Below are 21,855 nucleotides of genomic sequence, written 5' to 3'. Positions count from 1 at the left end.
TGATGAAAGGTTAGTAATATAGGATTCAGTTTATCTGAGTGCTTGTTGTTTGAATACAAAGAACTCAATATTTGCAATCATACACTGTCTTGGATTTTGTCATCACAGAAACTCTATTGAATCAGGATAATACCTTTCCTGTGTACGTAGAGGACTGCTGGTATGGACGGGAGTGGACGGTCCAGACATGTCTGATGGAGTAGAACACGCACCGTGTCGCTCTCTGTGACCCCTTTTAAAGGAGCCATTGGTGATGTGGTCCCTCCAGCCCACGCTTCCACCAGAGTTACGAATGACATCTACACAATGACAAAATTCGGTCGCAATAAATAAAACAGCAATAAAATAATGTGCTAACTGAAAAGCGTGTCTCACCAGTGTTTGAGTCAGATTTGTGTTGTGTGTCTCGATGGTGACGGTGGTGAGTGTGATTATGTTCAGATGACCCGTTGCTATGGCTACAGGGCCCCATCATGGAGGACGCAGGTGGCAACGGTGAAGTGGACTCAGACTGGTAGCCTGAGGCGTAGCCCCTGCTTTCAGACGGCGACGGCTGGTACGGTGAGCAGGGGCACGCCTGCCGGGGTGTTTGGTAGCCGCTGCTACTGCTGCTGTACTTGAGGTCAAGGTGGGAATGAGCATGGGACCGCGACGCCTCTGGATAGGCAGGATGACATGATGGCAAAGGGTCAAAGTTGAAGGCAGGGAGATTGTGACCCTGTGGCCCATAGGAGGTCATGGTATCCCTCTTGTGCCAATAATCCGCCTCTCTCTCCCTCTCCCATTGGAGCTCCGCCTCTCTGTCTCGCTCCCAAGGAAGGGAGAACTCTCGGCCATGCCTCTCCCAATGACTCTCTGATCCTCCTCGAGCTAATTCTGCCTCCCTGGGTCTTCGTAGCCCCGTTTGTTGAAGCTCAGCCTCTCTGTCCCAGTGATAGGCGTTGCCCCGATCAAGCCTCAGGCTATGATAGGCTGCTGACGCCTCTTCTCTCCTGATGCTGCAGTCCCTGCAAGAGCAGCCAGGGGTCGGCAGACCTTCCATTAGCATTACTTCTTGATAGGGTGGGCTGGTGGAGGACTTGGGGTGGTGAGGGTGGGGATGGTGGTGGCTGTGAGCAAGAGGAGGAAGATGGTAGGGACTGTAATCATCCTCTCGGCAGCAGAGGCGAGCTGGTGCAGACAGCGGATAATGAGAATGATTGTGGAGGTCAAGTGAAGGGTAGGGGCAGAGATGACGTGACGAGGTAGCTTCCGAGCAGGAGCGGTGCAGGCAGTGTTGCTGGTTGCTCTGGCGATCCCACACCAAGTCTGGTGGTGGGAGAGACTGGTGGGGGTGTGGACTGTAATGCTGGCACAGGTCCATGTGAGAGGGAGGAGCAGCTGAGTTGGAAATGGGAGAAGTCGCGCCATGGTGCCCATTGGTACCAGGAGCTCGGTCAAGGCAGTAACCGTTTGGCATTAGGAGGGTGCGGTCACACCCGGGTTCTGCGCAGCGCTGGGACCTGTATCCATCTCGGCAGGAACAGGACCGGCTGAGCGTCAGCGTCCCGGTTTGTTCCGAAGGTGACGAATCACCGTCATCCAGAATGGCCGTCTCTCGCTCGGCATCCCTCCTTCCCTCAATGCCTCCAAGAAGACGCTCAAGCTCCTCTCGTTCTTGCCTGGTCGGAGGCGGTGGACGTAATGTCTCTTCATGGAGATCGGGATGGATGGAGGATTGGATGAAAGGGCTAGAATGTGCCGAAAGAGCGGAATCAGAGCGATGAGAGAGGAATTGATCGGGTCTATCCTCTGCTCCAGGGCTGCTGCCATTGGTTGAAGAAAGAGAGCCAGAACTTGGACCCCGTCGCTTCTTTATCTGCGCATAGAGACTGCCATCGAGAGGACCTCTTGTGTGGGCAATATCTGTGACAGAAACACAGCACTTGGTTTATTACTCATAAAGTATAAACTATTGGAACCTGAAGGAGTAATCCCAAGTGATAAATAAAGTTGAGTCTAAGTCTAAGTCATGCTCTATGTGTTGGTAAAAGTCAGAATCAACTATTTAAGTCCACTACAAGCCACGTGATAGTATTGACTTGAGTGCTCACATAATACATTTGGCGCTATTCCACTTTAGTTGTGTAGGAGCTGCTAACAGATATGTATGTATAAACGTTTGCCAGCTGTCAAGTGAATTGAGAGGAAAATTTAAGTTGTAATTTTGCATCTTGACATTTGCTAATGGACTAACTCTTAACTTGAATGTCTTGCACTATTGTAGACACCATTTCTCAGCATTCGGTAGAAATAGCACTTTAAGTTGGCCTTTAAATATCTTTTACCCTCAAGACTGTCCTGGTATCGCTGGTTCAAGTTTTCGTAAGAATCCCAGCGAACTACAGGGTCAGCAGTGTTGTAATCGACAGTGACAGCTGGGTCATTTTTGTGGTACTCACGACCTGTGGAGAGATGTAACACTTTAGTTTAAACATTGAGTCAGTAGATATTGCCATATGCAGTAAGGAGTTAGTATTAAAAAGTGGCAGGGGGGGTGGAGTGGAAAGTAAAGATACATTGCCACATTGTCATACGATTTACTCATCTGCCAATGATAATAATAACCATCGCGATTAAATGTCCCGCAGTAGAAAAATCAGTCAAGTTCTAGTTTACTGTTCCAAATGTTACTATGAAGATCTGAATCAAACAGTCCCCCAAATGTGCTAATATGGCAGGAAATTGCAGTGAACTATGACAACAAACAGGGTAGTAGAGGAACTTTTGATATGTTTGGGTTGGGTTGGGAAGGTCAGCTGTTTTTTTTTTTTTTATCCGCTGAGAATGACTTGATTCCGCACATAATGCTTTGCTAATATAATCTTCCAATATTATTTGAGGTACCTGTTTGGCTTTGACACTGACATTGATTTGTCTTGTGATTCTGAGTCAGAGATGAACTGGGGATTATTATGTCAATGAGTGGACTGACCTTTGATCTTCTCAGGTCCAGATGAAAAGACAAACTCCACTGTGGCATCCAATGGAAAACGTTCATCTAGGGGAGAAAAACAGGAAAAACATGCATAACTGCAAAGATAGAGCTATAAAGACCACGAAGATTAGCGATTCATATCATCGACACAACATCAGAACATTCACAGTAGATCATATCCCCTCATAATACCATAAATGTTGACAGTAGGCTGTAATTCAATTGTTTCCTCTAGTACGAACTAATATCTTCCACAGATGTGTTCTCAGTTGCATAAAACCACAAAAGTGTATTTAAGTACATCTGTGACACTTCATTGACTGTAACTTGGGGTCTACCCTTACCAAACAATTTCTGTATTGTTCCATGCTGAACCAACGCAATCAGAGAACTGTTGAAACTGAGAAATTGTTTGGTAGTGGAAGACCCCAAGTGAACCCTGCTAACAGTTTCTAATACACAGTACACATTAGGGGTGCAACGGTACAACAGTCCGAGATTAATGTAATTAATAATGATTTCGACACTTTAAACCCTAACGCCTAACCCGAACCACTAGCCCCTAACCCTTAACCCCTTACACTAAACCTAACTCTAACCCCTTCTTACCCAAACCAAGAGCCCCAAACTGGCACATACACATACACGATGGCCTGTAAATGCATCTGTGTAAAATGAAGTACCGAAATCCCGCGTAAGGCACATTGTCCCGTGCAAAGCGGACCCAAATGTTCAGAATTTTGCCATGTACTGTTGCACCCCTAGTGATGAAGGTACCTGTACAAGCTTCGTCCAATTCTCCTTTGCCAAACCATAGCTGGGCTCCATGGATGGTGCAAGTGTGGAACTGGAGTCTGAACACATTGTCCCTGTCAGCACTTTGGGCTCGTCGGTGGTAACATTTGACCTGCAGGGACCAGCAGAGGGTGAGGCCAACGCATGCAAGTACAGTAAGCACAGTACAGCACATGGTTGAAAACGTATTATTTTGCCCTTTCACAATAGAGACAAAACACATCTTGACAATAAATCTGTTATGCCTGATTCAGGGGTGCCATTTAATGAACATTGAGGTAAACAAGTGATGAGGAGGCAGTATTTTCCCATTATGTGGGGACTGCTATTTATGATCTACAGAAAAAAAAAAAAGCCTCTGCTTTTCTTCAATTGGGATTTTATTTTGTTTCGTTTTAGAATTCATTTTGACGGGAATAAGAAATGCTAACGAGGTAGAATTTCTAAATCCAAGATATTTTCTGTATAATGTGTAAATGGCATTTTGGCAGGAAAATATTTATAGATGAAGCCAAAACCCAAAAGAACAACCAAAAGTGGTCGTACAGTATTGCATTACTGAAGGAAAAACTAATTAAGTCTGGGGTGGTCTGTTTAGTTTACGACAACTTTTTCATACATTAGCAGGAGTCCACGGACTGCCATATTTAGTAAATGTTTGTTTCTGATAATGTCAGGGTATCTACTTCATCTTGGTTTCTCTGTCATTTCCTCTCAGTGTGAACTCACCATGATGTCACCTTTGAGCAATAGTGCTGGTTCGATGGTCACGCACAGTCGCCTTCCCCCGCTTCCTTGAAGGTCACTGTAGACCAAACAGGGAGAACAACACATGGTAGACTTTGTGACGATGTTGTCTCACAATTGAATGATGCGTTGACTTAATGCTTCACCTCAAACGGATGCTTAATTTTTCATTTTTACCATAGGGCGTGTTGTGCACAGGAAAAAAAGGTGGTGCCACTAATCCACTGCTCGACATTTACTTTAAAATATTTTTGTAGAAACAAATGCCTTTCCTATAATAGACACCAAATACTCCATTTAGGTAACTCAAAGCTCCTGGACAAAGAAGAAAGAAAAACTGTATAAAAGAACAGCATCTAGTGAATCGAATCTGGTGGAGCATTGTGACAAAAGATGAGAAATTAATGAGTTTGTTTTTTTAGAATTATTTCGATCTTGCCTACACATGGAAATGAAGGGAAGGCCGTGACATTTGAACATAATGCTGGCTCACTTGTTTGTTGATTGAATTGAAAAGAGCAGTCAGCAGCAATTAACTCAGAGACAAAGAGACTATTGCTACGTATCGCTATGAGAGAAATATTCACATTATTTTTTTGCCAAGACACTCACTATATGCCTGAAGTGTAGACCAACTGCATGGACTGGTAGATCTTTAGGAAGGGATAGTAACCTGTAGAGACATTCGGACAGATAGATGATCAGCATGAAGTCAGAGGAATGTGCTGACCGCCATTCTTCCATGGAGTTCATCATCAGATTAAAGACAAACACTTGTGTCTGTGTGGGTGATGTGCTGAATGTGAACAACTATGACAGTGTACGTGGTTAGCATTGCTGGGATTCAGCAGGAAGACCTGTTGATACATCATTCCCGCACACCACATTTTAAAATTTGTTGGACGACATGGATCTGACAAACTCAAATCATAACATGATCATGCCCATCCCACCTGATGGAGACCTTGGCTCTTAATCTCGCTTGTCATAGCTGTAGCAGTGCTATCAACGCAAGTAAAAACAAACCTCCTTCTCCTTGGAAGTTGGGGAGTGACGGGATGAGAACTTGGTGGAGGAAGAGTGGGCTGCTGTTCATCTTGATGGCTCCTGACAGAAGACCTCCAAAGTAATAGATATATCTGAGAGAGATGTAAAACATGTTTGCATGAGTGAAAGTATTCACAGGAATCAGAAGATGGAAACTGAGAACAATTTATTAACAATTATCAATTGTCCACGTACAGGGCACGCAAAGAGAATACAGTCAAAGGGAATAAGAGCTACCGTAACTTCAAACAAACTTCACCCCCGACCCCTGATTCTGTTTCCTCATTGTCTACCTGTTTTGGGATGGCTGGAGAGAAGTGGACACCTTATCTTCACAGAACTTCCTCATGGCAAGAGTACTGAGAGCTTGGTCCGCCCTGTACAGAAATGCAAGAACATAAGCGTGCGTGCGTGCGCACACACGCACACACACGCGCTTTCAACAGAAAATTTCCATGATGGGTCTCACACCAGACACTTCATGCCAAAAATGACATGGAGAGGATACAGCTGGCACTGGCCACAGGATTCCAGTGTTCCTGTGCTAAAGCCACAAGGTTTAATTCATCAAACTTCTCAGGGAGGTCAGAATGGAAATGCTATGTTTTTGCCCATTGAGGAAAGCTTTACATGCATAAGGGAAATCACCTACAAATTGCAGCGTTGTTGTTTGTCATTAAATTTAGGGCTTGGGAGTTTTATTACCCTTAGGTCTTTACATTAACTTATTTTTATACTTATCAATGCTAAAATGTTTATTGAAAAAAATGTCTGTATGGTCAATGACCATTTTTGACAGCAAAGGTTCCATTCTCATTCAACTACCAAATGAAAATGTACTTTTGATTAGGTTTGATGAACTATAAAGAAAAGTTGATGATTGAGACACTCACCCTGCTGAGATCTTGCTATAGTGCATGTAGGCTGCAATGATCACTCCTGTTTTGCCTTTGTTACCCTGCAGGAGGAATAGCAACAACAATGTAAAATATATTTATAGTATAAGACATTCATTTTGAAAGTTTTGTACATGGGATTTGTAGTTAAAGGGAGTTTATTTTGACGGTTTTTAACATGCAATCAGACTCATACTCGAGTGACTACGCTCAAATGATCAAGCTCTCCCCATGATTTTCTTTTCCAAACATCCTGAAGCATTCCAAGAACATTCCAGCATCAAATTCCTAATGCGACCCCTCCAGATAGCAGAAAGGAGGCTGCAGCACTGCACTCACAAATTAAGCTTGTTAGTCAGAGCACGCTTCTCAGTGAAGGGGTCTGCATTGCCCAAAGAAGTAGTTTATTCCCATCTTCACTGTGACTTACAGCCGGAAGTGAATTACTGGAAGGTCTTGCACATCACAGATATGGTCTGGGTTCAGGATTTAAATTCTCCCTGATCGAAACCATAAACATTCTGGCCAAGCCGCTTAGTGCTTGGGCACCCTTCTTATTGCTCGTCTCTGAGCAGTTATCGTTTCTCCAAATATTTGTTACAATCTTTGCATGGTGGTATGCACAGGGTTAAGTCCAACCTCCTCGTCATAATTTGAAAATGTTTTGCCCTACATTGAATTTTTTCAAACAAGTACATCAGTGCTTTTTCAACCCTGGGAAATGGCTAAAATATCTGTCTGAAATAGACAGTGAACTCTGACCTTGCAGTGCAGGACCACCACGTGCTGGGGGTCAGAGGTCAGCCACGTCTCCATGGCCTTACATATGGCGCAGATTTTGTCCAGCGGTGGAGCGTGCAAGTCAGGCCAGCCAAAGTCATGAACCTATTGTTGGACATAGCCGGAAGAAAGGATCATGTGAGAGGAGGAGAGTTGAAGAAAGGTTGATGAAATGAGAAATGCAGCACATAACGCTACCTTTGGATTTAATCTGCTCATATCATGGCGCCTTTCGGAGAGATTGAGGAGCTGAAATAGAAAAAAACTCATCTTGATTGATCGATGTGATATTAATTCAACACTGTACAATGTTCTAAGATGTTCTTTAAATATTTTCTCAAATCTAGCTAAATAAGGTGAGTAAGAAAAAAAAGTAAAGTTGGAGTTCATTGTATTGTGCAAGTTCCATGAAATGCTAAATATCTGCCGACCCGATCCAGCCAATCAGATCTGTGTAAAGTTTATAAATGGCATGATATGCATAAAACAGGGACTAGTCATAATTTGCCTGCTGTGTCTTCCTCACCAGAAACTTGTCTTGATGTTTGGATTTGAGCATGGCGGCCACCTCCTTCAGGTTGAGGCGGTAGCGCTGCTCCTCCAGCTTGGGTGGGAAGAAGACGGAGATGATCCTCTCTGTGATGTAGGTGAGGTCAAAGTCGTAATGGCGCTCCATCACTCGCTCCATCACACGGTCCGCACTGAAGCTCCTGCGTAACGTGGTGAGGATTGAGATTACTGAAACTTGTACAGGATGTGTCATCTTGACATGAACATGCCCATTTATGAAGTTATGAACACCAAAACAAGCTAGTAAAATTAACACGGGCTTAAATCTAAGCGTCTATAATGAAGGAGAGGTGACTGATTGTGAGAAAAAGAGGGCAGTAATAAAAGTAAAGTGCAAGACACAAGCAGAAGAAAGCCCAGTCAGAAATTCCTCTCTTTAGAGGAAAGAACTCATGGCCCAGGTCATAAATGGAAGAATGAGATGGCCTTTACCTTGGCAGGGTGTTCCTCTGCTTGGTGTAAGTCAATGACTTTGTGGAGCCCTGGAGAGAGAATCCGATTAAAACACACAATGGGAGGGGTTAGAATGTGATTGATGTTGCTGCCAATCTTAAAATTAAGAGATTAATCACTCATCATCACAGCAACCAAGGGATGCAATGAAAAAAGGGCAACATAGAGGAGTGTAACGTGATTGGACTCTGATTCCTGACGCAATTAAGCAAAGTGTTTAGACTGAGAAAACTTCTTGTAATACAATTTCATTTATTGATATATAAAGACCTTGTTTGTTGTTTCTGAGTGAATATGAATCTAAATGACAAAATTACAATACCTCTAACACTAAAGATAATGGGGGAAACAGATGAAATGGCAAAGTGAAAAAGTAAATGTTTTGCCATTCACTGGACTTTAATATATTTTACAAAGTTGCCTCATCCATCCACTGACACAATGATGGGTCACTTGGGATTTCAATAGCACTTGAGCTATCCCTGCCTCGTGGCCCCTGTCTGCAGAATGTAGACGGACAGAGAGAGAATTTAAAGATGCTTACCAGGTGCTGGGCATTTCGAGACGGAGCTGTCCCTCTGCGTTGCTGGAAGAAAATGAGGAAAGATGACAGCAAAATGGCATAAAATGAAAGGAACAACAAGAAAGGGGGAAAAAATACAGGGATTAAGAATAAGAAGGGGGTAAATGATATGCAAAAGGGGTGAAAAAGAGTCCAAAATGTGAGGAAGTGAAAAGCAGTGGGTGTACAGGAAGAAGAGGAAAGTTAATAAACAAACAGATTATTTAATGGAGAAGCATTGCTACTTCCTATACCAACATCAATTTTTTTCTTCAGGACAGGAATCATGCAGAGCACAAGAAATGAACGGAGCCCAAACTGGGCTGACTGCACAAACGGCTTCCCAGAAGGAATTTGGGGAAGAAAATCATTTAGTGGTTTTTGGAAGAAAAAAACAAACAAAAAAAAAACATGTATTGTAGCCTAGAGCTGAAAAGTATATCAAGTCAATTTGTATACAGAACACTTTTTAGGAAAATTTGAGCACACAAGAGAGACTTACCAGGTCATTGGCAGGAGCTGGGATACATGCTGTGGTCACCTAAAACACACAAGGGAAGCTGTATGTGATAAACAGACATATACTTAAAGGGGGAAGTCAACCCCCAAAATTTCTTTGTAATATTCTGTGCAACCCAACTAGTTGAAACACAGTGCTGTGACCACCAAGTCACAACCAATCACAGCTCACCAGTTTTCTGAAGCTGAGCCGTGATTGATTATGACCTAAGACCTGGTAACAGTGATGTCATTTTCAGTCGACAGCATGTGGTAAAATGAGATGGAAGAAAACGGGTGAATTTTGCTGCTTAATTCATATTCTACAAACACAATATTAAACAGAATGTCGTGTTTAGACAAGTGAGGGCACATCCAACATATTACTGTAAAGACAATTTTTGGGTTGACTTCCCCTTTAAGAACATCTGGATCATTACTAGTAACTAATGATACACCCCGCCTCCAAATGTTTATAATTGCCTACTGTAATGGCTGAGATTGATGTGTGGCATGTGATTCACTGGTCTGTTGTTAGCTTTCTTGTCAAAGAATTGCAATTCCAAAAGAAGTAGGAACTTTGGACAGCTGTCTTAATGAAGAAGGTTGGGGCACAGTCACGCTTACATAACGGATGCAACACACGAGGGAGCAAAAACATGAACACGAGGCAACTCCTTCATCATCTGGCTTTTTTTGGACTGTTTATTTGGACACAGGAAAAGGGCAAGGGCTTATGTGTATCTACTCCAGCACACAAAGGAAGCTGCACAGGCCCTGAACTTGTGTGTGTGTGTGTGTGTGGGGGGGGGGGTTACACATAGGCACATAAGTTTGCTTGTACGGTAATGACAGGAATCAACAGGAAGGCAGAGGGACAGATAATGAGCTAAATCCAGAAGCAGATCCGGCTGTGATTGTCAAATAGCGGTCTGTTCATGACTTAGTCTAAGAATTGATGGCCTTCTATCCCCACAGGAAAATTAATCTCTGTTCTTCTTCCATGTTGTGGATCCTTGGTGCTTTTCTGGTTCCCGGACTGAGCCCAAATTCTGACTGACTATCGGCTTGGCTCTTAACGTCGTTTTCGTCTCTTTCACTGGATCAGGTCTATTTTTTTTTTTTTTTTACAAGCATGTGAACGGTCCAAAAAAATCAAAATCTATTTATGAGTCTGTAGCAGCATATGAAAGCCATTTTCTGGGATGAAATGCAGGATGTTGTCATCCAACAACACTCCCTCCACTGAACGCCTGAATCACATTAACAGGCAATTGAGTATTTTTTCTTTTTGTAAAAAGCCAACATAGCTGCTCGTTTTTTTGCAAGCATTTTGTCCAAAAGCTTTTTTTTTTTTTTACCAAGGCAGCACAATAGATGAGGGCTTTGTGATGACCGCACATCAGGAACCGCTTCTGTCTCTAAGTCTTTAAGTTCATCCAGTGAGGCTGGCAAGGTTGGGGAGAAAAACGAGTACTAATCAATTACCTCTGGTGCTCCTTTGAGAACCAGACTAAAATTATTGTACGTATGCAGCTCTGAAAAGTAACTACTGGTTTCTTTCACAATGACAACACCTTTTAAAAATGGAAAAGAATTATGCATAATGTGGACATCTTTTTATGAATAGTTACTAAGTACGAATGATGATGACGATGATGATATTGTATAAATTGTATTTTAATGACTGTTTATAATTTTTACATTTTTGTGTACTTAGCACATCTGCCTCACAGTTAGGAGGGTGCCGGTTTGATTCCACCTCTGACCCTCCCTGTGTGGAGTTTGCATGATCTCCCCGTGCCCGCGTGGGTTTTCTCCGGGCACTCCGGTTTCCTCCCACATCCTAAAAACATTTTTTGGTAGGTCAATTGAGCACTCCAAATTGCCCCCAAGTGTGAGTGCGGATGGTTGTTCGTCTCTGTGTGCCCTGTGATTGGCTGGCAACCGGTTCAGGGTGTCCCCCGCCTACTACCCGATGACTGCTGGGATAGATTCCAGCACGCCCGCGACCCCCGTGGGGACAAGCGGTATAGAAAACGGATGGATTTTTGTGTACTAATAATAACAAAATATTCATGCAAGCAATGACTTACTCAATACCTTAAATAAAAATGGTAAATAATTAAAGTTAGTAATCATGTAGGATCACTGTAAAAAAAAAAGTTGGATAATCTCAGGATTTAATAATGAACTTTGTGACATACTCTGTTAGAGCTCCAGTTGTAAAATGCGCGACATAAATAAAGTTGTATTGTATTGTATTGTATTGTATTGTATTGTATTGTATTGTATTGTATTGTATTACAAAGTATGTGATTGAATTTCTCTCCTGCTGACAATTCCTTCTGAACTTGCCTTTGCCTGTCTTTTCATTAGCCACCTTTTGCACACTCCAGCCATCTGACGTTCCAAACAATTCACACTTCACAAAAACAAAATCATAACAAAAATCAAACAATCATGTTTGGGTGCGGTCAATCCTCTCATTATGAATTGGTGGAATAGCTGGGAACTGCAGCAATCCAAGCTCCTTCCTCGATACAAGAAGAATTTCTCCTCCCTCAGCCAAGCCTGGAAGGAGGCCACATGGATGCAGTTCAAGGTGTTTCAAATTTCTAGTTGTTATGACTACAGCTATCCAGTGCGTACACCCTGCAGCGTGAATCGGGCTATACTCGGGTCGGGATTTACCCGTGTCACCCTTGATTCACCTTTTGTTCTGCCTTTTTTTTTTTTTTCTTTTTTTTTAAAGAGCCAGAAACTTAATGTTGTTCTCCGCGGGTGCCCTGTGAAAGGGCCAGGCAAGAGGGTGGCCGCTAAACCACAACAAAAACATCACACCAGATTCCATCTCCTCAAGCCAATGCTTACGCAGGAACTTCCTGCTAATAGTCCTCCACCCATCCTCTTCTCTTTGTATGCCTTTATGTGTCTCTTCATTTAAGGTCATACTTTCTTCAAAATTCGAATGTCTTATCACTCAGCCCTTCCGTTTAATGTGCCCAACCTTTTCCCGACATCTACCCCTCCCCTCCACTTTTCCTCTTTTCACAGCACCTCCCCATCACCCTCTCTCCGTCAAATACTTCCTTCCTCTTTCTTTAAATCATTTCCAAACCAAGGGGGGAAAAAATTCTTTCCTCTCCCTTTAACTTGCTCGAGCCTTTCACGTTTGGTCAAACTTTTGAAAGTACAATGGTACTTAAAACTCAAGAGTTGAATGTATTATGTAAAGAAATAAAACATCCCCAACTTGTAAAATATAATGTTAAAGAATAAACTGGTTTCAAAACATGTAAGAACTGACCCAAATTTAAAGGTAATGTGATCTTTTGACAAAAAAGTCAACCTTTGGAATAAGGAGATGAAGTGCTGCTTTTAATATATTGATTTTTGAGTTTTCTATAACTACACTCAATACTTTAGATTATTTTTTTAGCTCAGTTCAAACTGAAAAGGTTTTGGCTTTCATATGAACCAAGCCAGCCAAGCTTTTCTTGTCACTTCTGTGCCTTATGTAAAGCTAATCACATCATACTTGGATTTGTTGCTACATCAGAGTTACGTCGCGTTTATTTTATTTCCTAATAATGAATAAATGAATCAATAATTTAAATTTGATGTTAATGACACTGTGGGTTTTCACACTTTTCATCTAGTCTTTCTTCCAGGTAAAAAGAAGCGTATGTCGTAGCCAAAAAACAAGAACAACAACAAATCCTCCTAAGTTTGACACTGTTAAGAAATGAGTACTTGTATAAATTTCTTGGTCCCCGACCAGTCCCTGTCACCATCCTCATAAGAGCGTGGAATTTGCTTTGATGACTGGCCTTAGGCCTAATTGCCTCGCCATTCCTTCAACTCCTTAGGGAAGGCCAATCACAGCACACTGATGAAAGCTGCACCAAATCTGCAATGAGAGTCAGAGCCGGCTGTGACCCCTGCGGGCTTTCATCTTCGCCATCATCAGAAAGCGAGCTGTGATGTGCACAAACCGCGGTGAGGTTTGACTTGCAATAAGATCCGCGAATTGTGGGCATGATTGAAAGAACAACGGCGGGGGAACAGATGTGACACGAGCTATATAAGGCTACAGACATGGCAGATATAATGCACTACAAATACCAGCGATTAGCAAGATGAAGCACAAACTCTACTGCAATGTAAGCGCTGTGCCTAAATTTGGCCCATGAGACGTTTGGCAAGTCATGTTCTATCAATTTATTGTCGCAAATCCCAAAAATATGAGGTTTTCAGTTACTTCAATAAAACTAAAAACAATGGACGCACCATAAACTAAACGTCATTTGTTAATCATGATTAATCATTACACCGGTGTAAGAAGAATGTGTTATCATCTCATTATCAGTGGTGCTTAATTTGACATTTTGACTATGGAAGGGATTCATTCAATGGAGAATTTTTACTTTTGAAAAATGACCCAGTCAGAGGTTAGTCAGCATCCAGAAGTAGATTGTGCTCAGCCAGTTACATTGTATTATAAACAATATTATAATACTTTCCAAACAGAGTAAAAAATGAAAAAAAATGACACTCTTACATAAGATAGTGGCCCCCATAGGGTATGCAAAGCTACAGCAGTGCCTTAGTGAAAAACAGGAAGGAATCATTTTTACAACAGCACCAAGAGTGACCTGGCCAAGCCTTCAAAGCGCACCTCATAAGTCTAATAAGCATGTCAAGGTGGCGTGCCGGGAAAAAAGAGCACCCAGAGCAACACAGGACGACTTCAAGGCCATGGCTAAGCAAAACCAACACGTATGAAGGAAAAACATATACCTGGGGGCATTTCACAACTTTTATTGAGCCAAGATACCCTTTTAGTCATACCACACTGGCTGGGAGGTGCTTTATCGGATATGTGAGGCCAGCTAACAAAGACTTGTTCACACAGTTCTGCATGTTTCCGTCTGTGTTCAACTCTTGTTCTCACACTATCCTTTGGCTCCGAAAAGGAAAGAAATCAACCTCTGCGTGCTTCGTTCTCACTCTGAGCAGCTGAGAGGAAGGCCGAGGTCACACGGGTCCCCGAGGTGGAGTTTTAACGCAGTTCCGTGTTACAGAGTTGGCTGGGTCAGCGCACACATAAAGAGAAATGCCCACAGCGAGCATGCGGATGGAGGTCCAAAAAACAAGAATGCACACATGTTCCTGCTTGCACATGAGCGTTCACTGCTGCGTGAGCGTGTGGAAGGCCACACACACAAAGCACAAACTGATGAAATGTTTTCCCATATGACTGGCGTTACCCTAGCCAAGCAAGGACTCAAAGCTGAAAAGACGGTACATAAACAAACATGGCTCAATAAAACAAAACAGGAAGACAAGAATCGGTCGGGATCAACAATGTAAACAGTCAATGGCGCAAACAAGCTTCTCACTCCTTTCCTCCCTCTCTAACCTTTGCACTTCAGCTGCCATCCATGACATCTGTTCCTGGTCCTGATCTCGATAAGAACATTCAGATAGCCACCCTTGCAAAAATCCCCACACCGCCACATCTCCTTTTCCACAGCTGTAGCTCTCATCAGCCTGAACCCTGTTTAAAGAAAGCAAATGAACACGTTCTGATTTTTTGCAAAACACTAGTGTAATTTATTAATGTTTTTGTTTTTTAAATGTTGGCTCAGCTCCAGCTACATGAGCTATATGCCAATTCGGTTAGTTGCGGTGTGGCCCATTTCAAAGACTCCTTCAAATATAGCCTTTTGGCTAGAGAATATAAAGCACTACATGGTTCTGATGAGGTTTCCCCTAAAATGTTTTCAGGACCATATTTACTTGCAGTATGTTAAACGTCATGTCACTGATGATGCTGCAATGATTCATTCAATGCAGGTTCCCACTCAGTGACAAAGTGGATATGAGTGTGAAAGTTTGTCTGTTCCGATACGCGACAAGTGAAGGGAGTAGTCTGTCTAGCTTTTACCGAAAGTAAATTGGAATACACACACACACACACACAAGTCAGCCTATCTCTGCAATTACCAGACATGTTTGTGATAGCACAGTTGTCTCTGCTGGTTGATCATCAGCAGAGACACGCATTAGATCCCTGCTCCATTACATTTTGTTTGTGTTATCCTAAATGACTCACTCACATGACTAACAGGAATAAATGGTCGGGGGGACATGGCCAGCTGCAGGAGGGGCTGCATTCAAGGCCACGTAAACTATCACGGGTGATACCACTACTGGACTCCCAAGTTTTCTTGCTGAGAAATAAAATACAAGATGGATGTTAGTAAGATTCAAAGAGGGATTTGTTGACCATAAAATGGCCAATAAAACCACTATGTAAGTAAAATGTCCCTCATGTTTCAACAGTAAGATGGGGCAAAGAGTCACAGATTACATCACAGCAGAGGTATTATTTGACCTGCACAGGAAATCCAGTGGGACATGGAGGCGGGGGTGTTGGCTCAGCTGCATGATGGGAAAACACAAGACTGTACATCAAGCATGTTTTCTATTCTAGCCGTAGCTTCATTGCTTCCTCACCTCTGTGTTTGAGCTTTCTAGTAAAGGGTCAGGGCTCCATTTCCTGCATTCTCTCTCGGCTAGCGTGTATTTGACTAGATTTGGGAAGACAAGTGTAACCACAAGCACCCTAATCGTCGGGGTCAGAAGGATTATGTTGCAACTGGAGCTCTTACCACTTCCCATCGCACTACTTTGCTTTTTGGTTCTGTTTAATACAATGTGATAATTCATTTGAGGTGCATACTAAAAGCTCTCACATGGGATATGTGAGACAGATTTGTGTAGTATCCACCTCCTGTGGTATGCAGTTAGTTTTGTTTTTGTTGTACATCATGTTTATGGTGTTATTTCCAAATGTGTGTGACGTATGAGCACTAAAACAACCTCGTGGACGTGACCTTTCATTTCAATTGTTTTATGGGGCAATTACAAAGGAGCCACATGAACTCTGCCTAGCAACAAGTAATGGCACTTGTGGCTAGTGTTCTCATGTTGACAGTAAAAGAAGAGACTGTTAGCCAACGTACACGGTCGGGATCTACTTTTTTCATATAAAACTGTTTGAATGCAACACTTGTCAAATGGAGCTCCTCATGTTCAGTAATTTAGAGGACTTCCGAGACAAATGCACATGAAGGATGCAAAAGGATGAATGCCACATACTGTGCCGGTACAACAAATTCCAGGCAATATTTTGAAATTCACTTGTATGTATTTTTTTTACGTAAAGACAAAACTAATATGTTTACTGTTATATTGTTGAAATTAAAACAAGAGGAACCAAAACAAAACAACAACCTATGGGGATACTTGAGAAGAATGAGCACAATGCCAAGTAGAAGCTCTGCAAACATGGCGGATGCTATGCAAGTTCTGCTAATTATGTTCCCCATTAAAGCATCAAAAAATGCTGTCTGGTCTCTTACAATATGTTCACGTCCTTTGTGGTGTTAAGATACACATTACATTAATAAGGATGTTTTCTTTCTTATACCTTGAAAAGTTACTGTACTTAGTCAATAAGCATGTGACTCTGCCATCTACAGACTGAACTTGTGATGTTGAATGGCAATCAATGGCCTCTTTAATCCAGACATTCTGCTGTGCTAATCTAGTTGTCTTGGAACTTTTCAACTTTTCATATACACTGTTTACTTTTGCATTTTTTCTGAATCTTGTGTAAATGCATATGATACTTGTTAGCTTTCAATGCACTTAGGTGACAAATTTGAGTGCCAAGTGTTAATATCAACTTTTCCATCCCGACCCTCTTACACAAAGTTGGCGTTGCCATGATGAATTTGCGCCCTGATTTGCGTCTGTGACGTTTATACATAATAATAACACTGAAGAGAATAGGCACACGTTGCTCCTTTCTTTTTACAGGCATTGGAAAAAGAGGTTTTGGTGAGGTTTTCTGTTAGGTCAGCGGAAATTCCCACTCTTTGCCAATTATACAGATGAGCCAGTCAACTTGTCAAAGGTTGCATTTCACAAAACTTAATCCTTCCTTCTCCTACTGTTCCACTCTTCCCTCCTCCCCGTTTCTGTCATTGTCTTGTTCCAAACTTCTCTCCACATCTTTGCCCCTGGGCCTCATGCAGCAAGCCCACTGGACGCCAATTTTCCACTTGGGATCAAGATAAGGAGAGTCTGTTCTCAGAAGAGAAACATGCCCAAAATAAAGTTGTGTTAATTCACGGGAATAGAGATGAGCCAGCTGCAGGCTGTCTGTCGACATGGTGGGCAAAGAATTGGGGAAAGAATGATAGAAGAGTGAAATATTTATACCACATCAATGACATGACCTCATCCGTTCCCAACATGGTGCCGTGCATTCGACGGTAGAGAGAGAGGGGGATTATTTTGGCAAATACAAGACTAGACACAAAAATGGGAACACCAGATATTGACCAAACTTTCCAATATTGCTCCATTTCTCCAACAATATGTAATCTCCAGAGGTGCACTTTAAGCCAAACTATCCTGCTACGAGTGCAAAGGTTATTGTTTCACCCTTCCAATAGTTAAAGAAAATTAGAACAGGGTTAAGTCAATAAAATGTATCAATATGTAAATCCCCACAACTTTCTAGAGAAAATAGTTGAAATTATGTACCCAGGAAGACATTTTGCGCGGATATATGGCAAACAAGATTATGATCACAAATCAAGAGAAAATATTTTTTTTAAAAAACAAAGCGCAAAATTAAACTAAAGAGCGAGAGAAACATGCTCACTTTTTGACACCCTTTATGAATAATGATGTATTTTCTGTCGATTGTGAAGGATTCCTCAATCCAGCTAAAAGAAAAGACAGAGGACGCTGGAGTTTTTTTACTTTGACTTTCAACCGGCCTCTATTTACCCAATCCGCACACACGCACACACACACACAAGTGCGCACACACATATACACGCACGCACGCACACACACACACACACATACACACACACACACACACACACACACACGTGCGCACACACACATACACACATACACACATACACACACACTCCCCAACTCAACTCTGTCTATTCATTAGAGCATCACTCCATCAATGAGCCTTTCACAGAGGCAGCAGGACGGCTTTGGAACGAGCCTGCTGCTCCTTCTGAGGAATGTGACAGGGTGGCTACTCCATGAGCACGCATCTCAAGACTTCTGCACTCAATGCACTATATTTTAACGCTTTACTGTGCAAATAATGCATCTAGCATGCTCATTGACATTACATATTCACAAAAAAATATATCTAGATGATGGTGTGACTTTTAAGGTTCACACACACACCCACGCACCCACACACAAGTTCCAAGATTAACTTTACCACTGTGTATCTTACCTTGCTTTCGCACTTCCTGTGAGTGACTGTCTTGCATACTGAGAAGCGAAAGGGGAGACACAGAAAGACAAAATACGAAGAACACAGTCATACTTTTGCGCCATTGGTCTAAAACAAATTCACAAAAAAAGTTCAACTCTTATTTCAAAAGAATCAAACTGACAATCATGACGTCTAATAGCCAAATGGTGTCGTGTCATATTACAAAGCTAGTGAATGTAGCCCTGAAAATCGGAATTCCGTCTGAATTATTAGATGAAAACAAGCTCAAGTTGTTGACTCTTGTCCGTGTACCGTCAGGCTACATAGAATGACCTAAGTGTTTAATGAGCGTCTCCTTATGCACTGTGTCTTTGGTTAATGGCGATCTTTTACAATGCCTCCATGTGGTCTCATGATGTTGACAAGTTAGAACAGAACCCTTCGCCCATTCCTTCAAAATGGACTCATTCCAGCACGCATCAGTTCATAAAAGGCAAACATTACCTCGGCAGAAGGAGCCCACGTTGTCCACATTCTGGTGACACACGGTACACTGACGCCGCTTCTTGAAGGTCTTCTCCTTGAAGACATGAGGCTCCCCCTTCCCGGACTGCTCAAACAAAAACAAAGGACAGTCAGAAGAGCCGCTGGCATACATCAAGAAAAACGGAATTTCTAAGTTAGTTGCACTCTTTTCTGTCTTTGTGGGGTTGCTATTTGATTTTTTGATGGGGACACATGGACCGATGTGCATGCATGGAACGCATACCGACGTCCTGAAATGTTTTATGAATGGAACAGCGAGCACATCTGCGGTTCACATGCAAGTCAATGAAGCGGAAATTGCAAAAGACTAAAGAAGAGGGTGACTTTTAATCACAATGTCTAAGACAGTGCTTGTGTTGGTGGGATCATTAAAATATTTGGACACCAAGGCGACCAGATGAACTTTTCACTCGCACACTCTGACAAAGAGGTAGATTTGTGATCGTTTTGCTCACAGTCTCTAGCCCTGAATACGGTTGATGTAAGATGCATAGTTAAAAAATAGGAAATACGTACATCCCAGTACAGAGAAAAAATTATCTTCAAGAGTGATACAACAACTTCCAATATCATTTTATAAATGTGAATATCAAATAAAAAGCACATTCAGCAGACTATATCAAGAGGTTTCTGGTCATTCAAAAAAAATATTAATTTTCTATCCTAAAATTTCACTCAGGGACTATTCCACTAGGATTTGATTACTGAAATGTAATCAAAAAAATTAACCGAGATTTTTAGTTCATATTGAAATTAATTAACTGCATTTACCCATAACCGCTTCTGCCTGTTTTACCTTTGGTTGTATAACAGTTAAGTCTTAAAGTAATAATCCCCATGGTTCCCACTCATACCACAACCTAATCCTAACTGCGTGTGTGTGTGTGTGTGTGTGTGTGTGTGTGTGTGTGTGTGTGTTTGCCTGTGTGTGTGTGTGTGTGTGTGTGTGTGTGTGTGTGTGTGTGTGTGTGTGTGTGTGTGTGTGTGTGTGTGTGTGTTTGTGCGTGCGTGCGTGTGTCTTCAATGTACCTATCATGCATGTTTTGGGGATGTGGAAGAAGGCTTGAGTAACACAAGCACAAGGAGAACACGCTCACGCCACACAGGAAGCTGAGATCCAAGTTTCGAACCTTTAACATCAGAATTTTGAGGCAGACATGAAAACCACAGCATTTAGCCTATGATGGTCGCCCCTGGCGTGACACAGCAAAGACTGCACATGAGAACTCTCATGGCTACAAGCTGTGTGCAGATAGTGTGCATGTTTAGAGAGCAAAGGATGAGGAGCATTTGTGAAAAGAATAATTTTCCAGGGCAGGTATCCAGAAGCGAAGGCGCAACGTCTCTTTGTACATGAAACATCTTTTTAACTCGTCTTCTTTTGCAAAAGGGAGTTTTTTTCCCTCTGTGGTAACTCCTTGGTAACAAAGACACCAAGTTGTTTGCACACTTTTTTCCATGATCCTGATGCTCCAACTCAGCTCTCGAGGCTGGTCAATGTTTGGACAGCTGCCTGCTTGTTGGCATTGCCCACGACCGGCTGTGTTCAGTGGATAGAAAGTGAGCAGTAGGCACACTGGTTTGTGAAGGTTCATACTGTTTTCTTAAGTTTACTATTTAAACAGTTCAGGAAGATTCTTGACGCTTATGAGGAAGGCTACAGGAAGTAGCCGAAACATGTAAAGCAGGTAAAATAATCTTCATTGTCTGACTGAAAGAACTGTTTAAAGTCGTAGGCACACTGGTTGGATCAGTTATGTAAGCTGTTGTGAAGGGAAAAGTGACACCACTCATTTAATATCTGGTCATGCTTGTGGAAGGATTTCACTTTGATCAAATCAAATCAATCTTTTTCTTACGTTTTCACCATAAACAAACCCAACATGTTATTTGACCAAGACAGAGCAACCAAGTAAATAGCTTGAATTCTTCTCTGTCACTCTATTATAAGATCAGGGGATGTTTGAGAATAATTGTCAATTTTTGCACATGTTGTCCTGAAGGTTGTTAGCTTCCTAAATGTTGTACAGAGGCCGAGATGTACCGGAGTCAAATTCCTTGTTTGGCATGCTCAAACTTGGCAAATAAAGATTGATTTGATTTGATTTGAGATGCTATTGTCAGGATCGGATGGAGATGGAGCAGGGCGATCAAGTGCAGCTTGGACCAAGGTTTATTGAAGAACGCAAACTAACAGACTCGGCAACTGACATGACTTAACAAAACCTAACAACGTGACTGGCCAAAAAGACGTGACACAAAAAGACAGGGTGACATTACCAATGACAGGAACAAGACCCAAAACGACATGACATGAACACACAACAATGACCCAACAGGGAGTGAGAGGCAGACAGGATTTATATACACGACGGGTAACAAGAGGCAGGTGGGAATAATCAAACTAATCATGGGCACACAGGAGGGGAGGGGCGAGCACACAGACAGAAACCAAGACAACCGAAACTTCGTGGAACAGCTGGGGCTAAGGCGTGACAGCTATATGGGGTAGACTATTTCTGAGGAAGAACATCTGATGTAATTTACATAATATTACAAGTAGATTCCGAAATAGACATGGTAGAATTTAGACATAATTATCAGTCATTGAAAAGCTGAAATTTGACTTTTCTTTACTTGTTGTAATGTC

At 42.2% G+C, this 21,855-nt stretch overlaps 1 protein-coding gene across 5 annotated transcripts in view; it reads right to left on the bottom strand.

The window, feature by feature from the left end:
- tns2a (tensin 2a) overlaps positions 1-21,855 on the bottom strand; it is a 39,618-nt gene that overhangs the window by 6,282 nt on the left and 11,481 nt on the right. For 4 of the 5 annotated variants that reach the window (XM_049755879.2, XM_049755878.2, XM_049755880.2 and 1 more), the window contains exons 2-19: positions 19,164-19,269; positions 18,678-18,715; positions 9,330-9,368; positions 8,810-8,851; positions 8,245-8,294; positions 7,769-7,952; positions 7,441-7,491; positions 7,225-7,347; positions 6,460-6,524; positions 5,860-5,943; positions 5,546-5,658; positions 5,132-5,192; positions 4,502-4,577; positions 3,755-3,884; positions 2,975-3,040; positions 2,328-2,444; positions 376-1,905; positions 134-299 (exon numbers count right to left, since the gene is read on the bottom strand). In XM_049755879.2, the coding sequence (XP_049611836.1) occupies positions 134-299; positions 376-1,905; positions 2,328-2,444; positions 2,975-3,040; positions 3,755-3,884; positions 4,502-4,577; positions 5,132-5,192; positions 5,546-5,658; positions 5,860-5,943; positions 6,460-6,524; positions 7,225-7,347; positions 7,441-7,491; positions 7,769-7,952; positions 8,245-8,294; positions 8,810-8,851; positions 9,330-9,368; positions 18,678-18,715; positions 19,164-19,269 (3,041 nt within the window). The remainder of the gene's footprint in view (positions 1-133; positions 300-375; positions 1,906-2,327; positions 2,445-2,974; positions 3,041-3,754; positions 3,885-4,501; positions 4,578-5,131; positions 5,193-5,545; positions 5,659-5,859; positions 5,944-6,459; positions 6,525-7,224; positions 7,348-7,440; positions 7,492-7,768; positions 7,953-8,244; positions 8,295-8,809; positions 8,852-9,329; positions 9,369-18,677; positions 18,716-19,163; positions 19,270-21,855) is intronic. The other variant, XM_049755883.2, reaches the window with a different exon arrangement.

The sequence above is a fragment of the Syngnathus scovelli genome, chromosome 2 (genome assembly GCF_024217435.2).
Source record: "Syngnathus scovelli strain Florida chromosome 2, RoL_Ssco_1.2, whole genome shotgun sequence".
Lineage (NCBI taxonomy): Eukaryota > Metazoa > Chordata > Actinopteri > Syngnathiformes > Syngnathidae > Syngnathus > Syngnathus scovelli.
The sequence above is the reverse complement of the archived record's forward strand: the minus strand, read 5'-3'. Positions and strand labels throughout refer to the sequence as shown.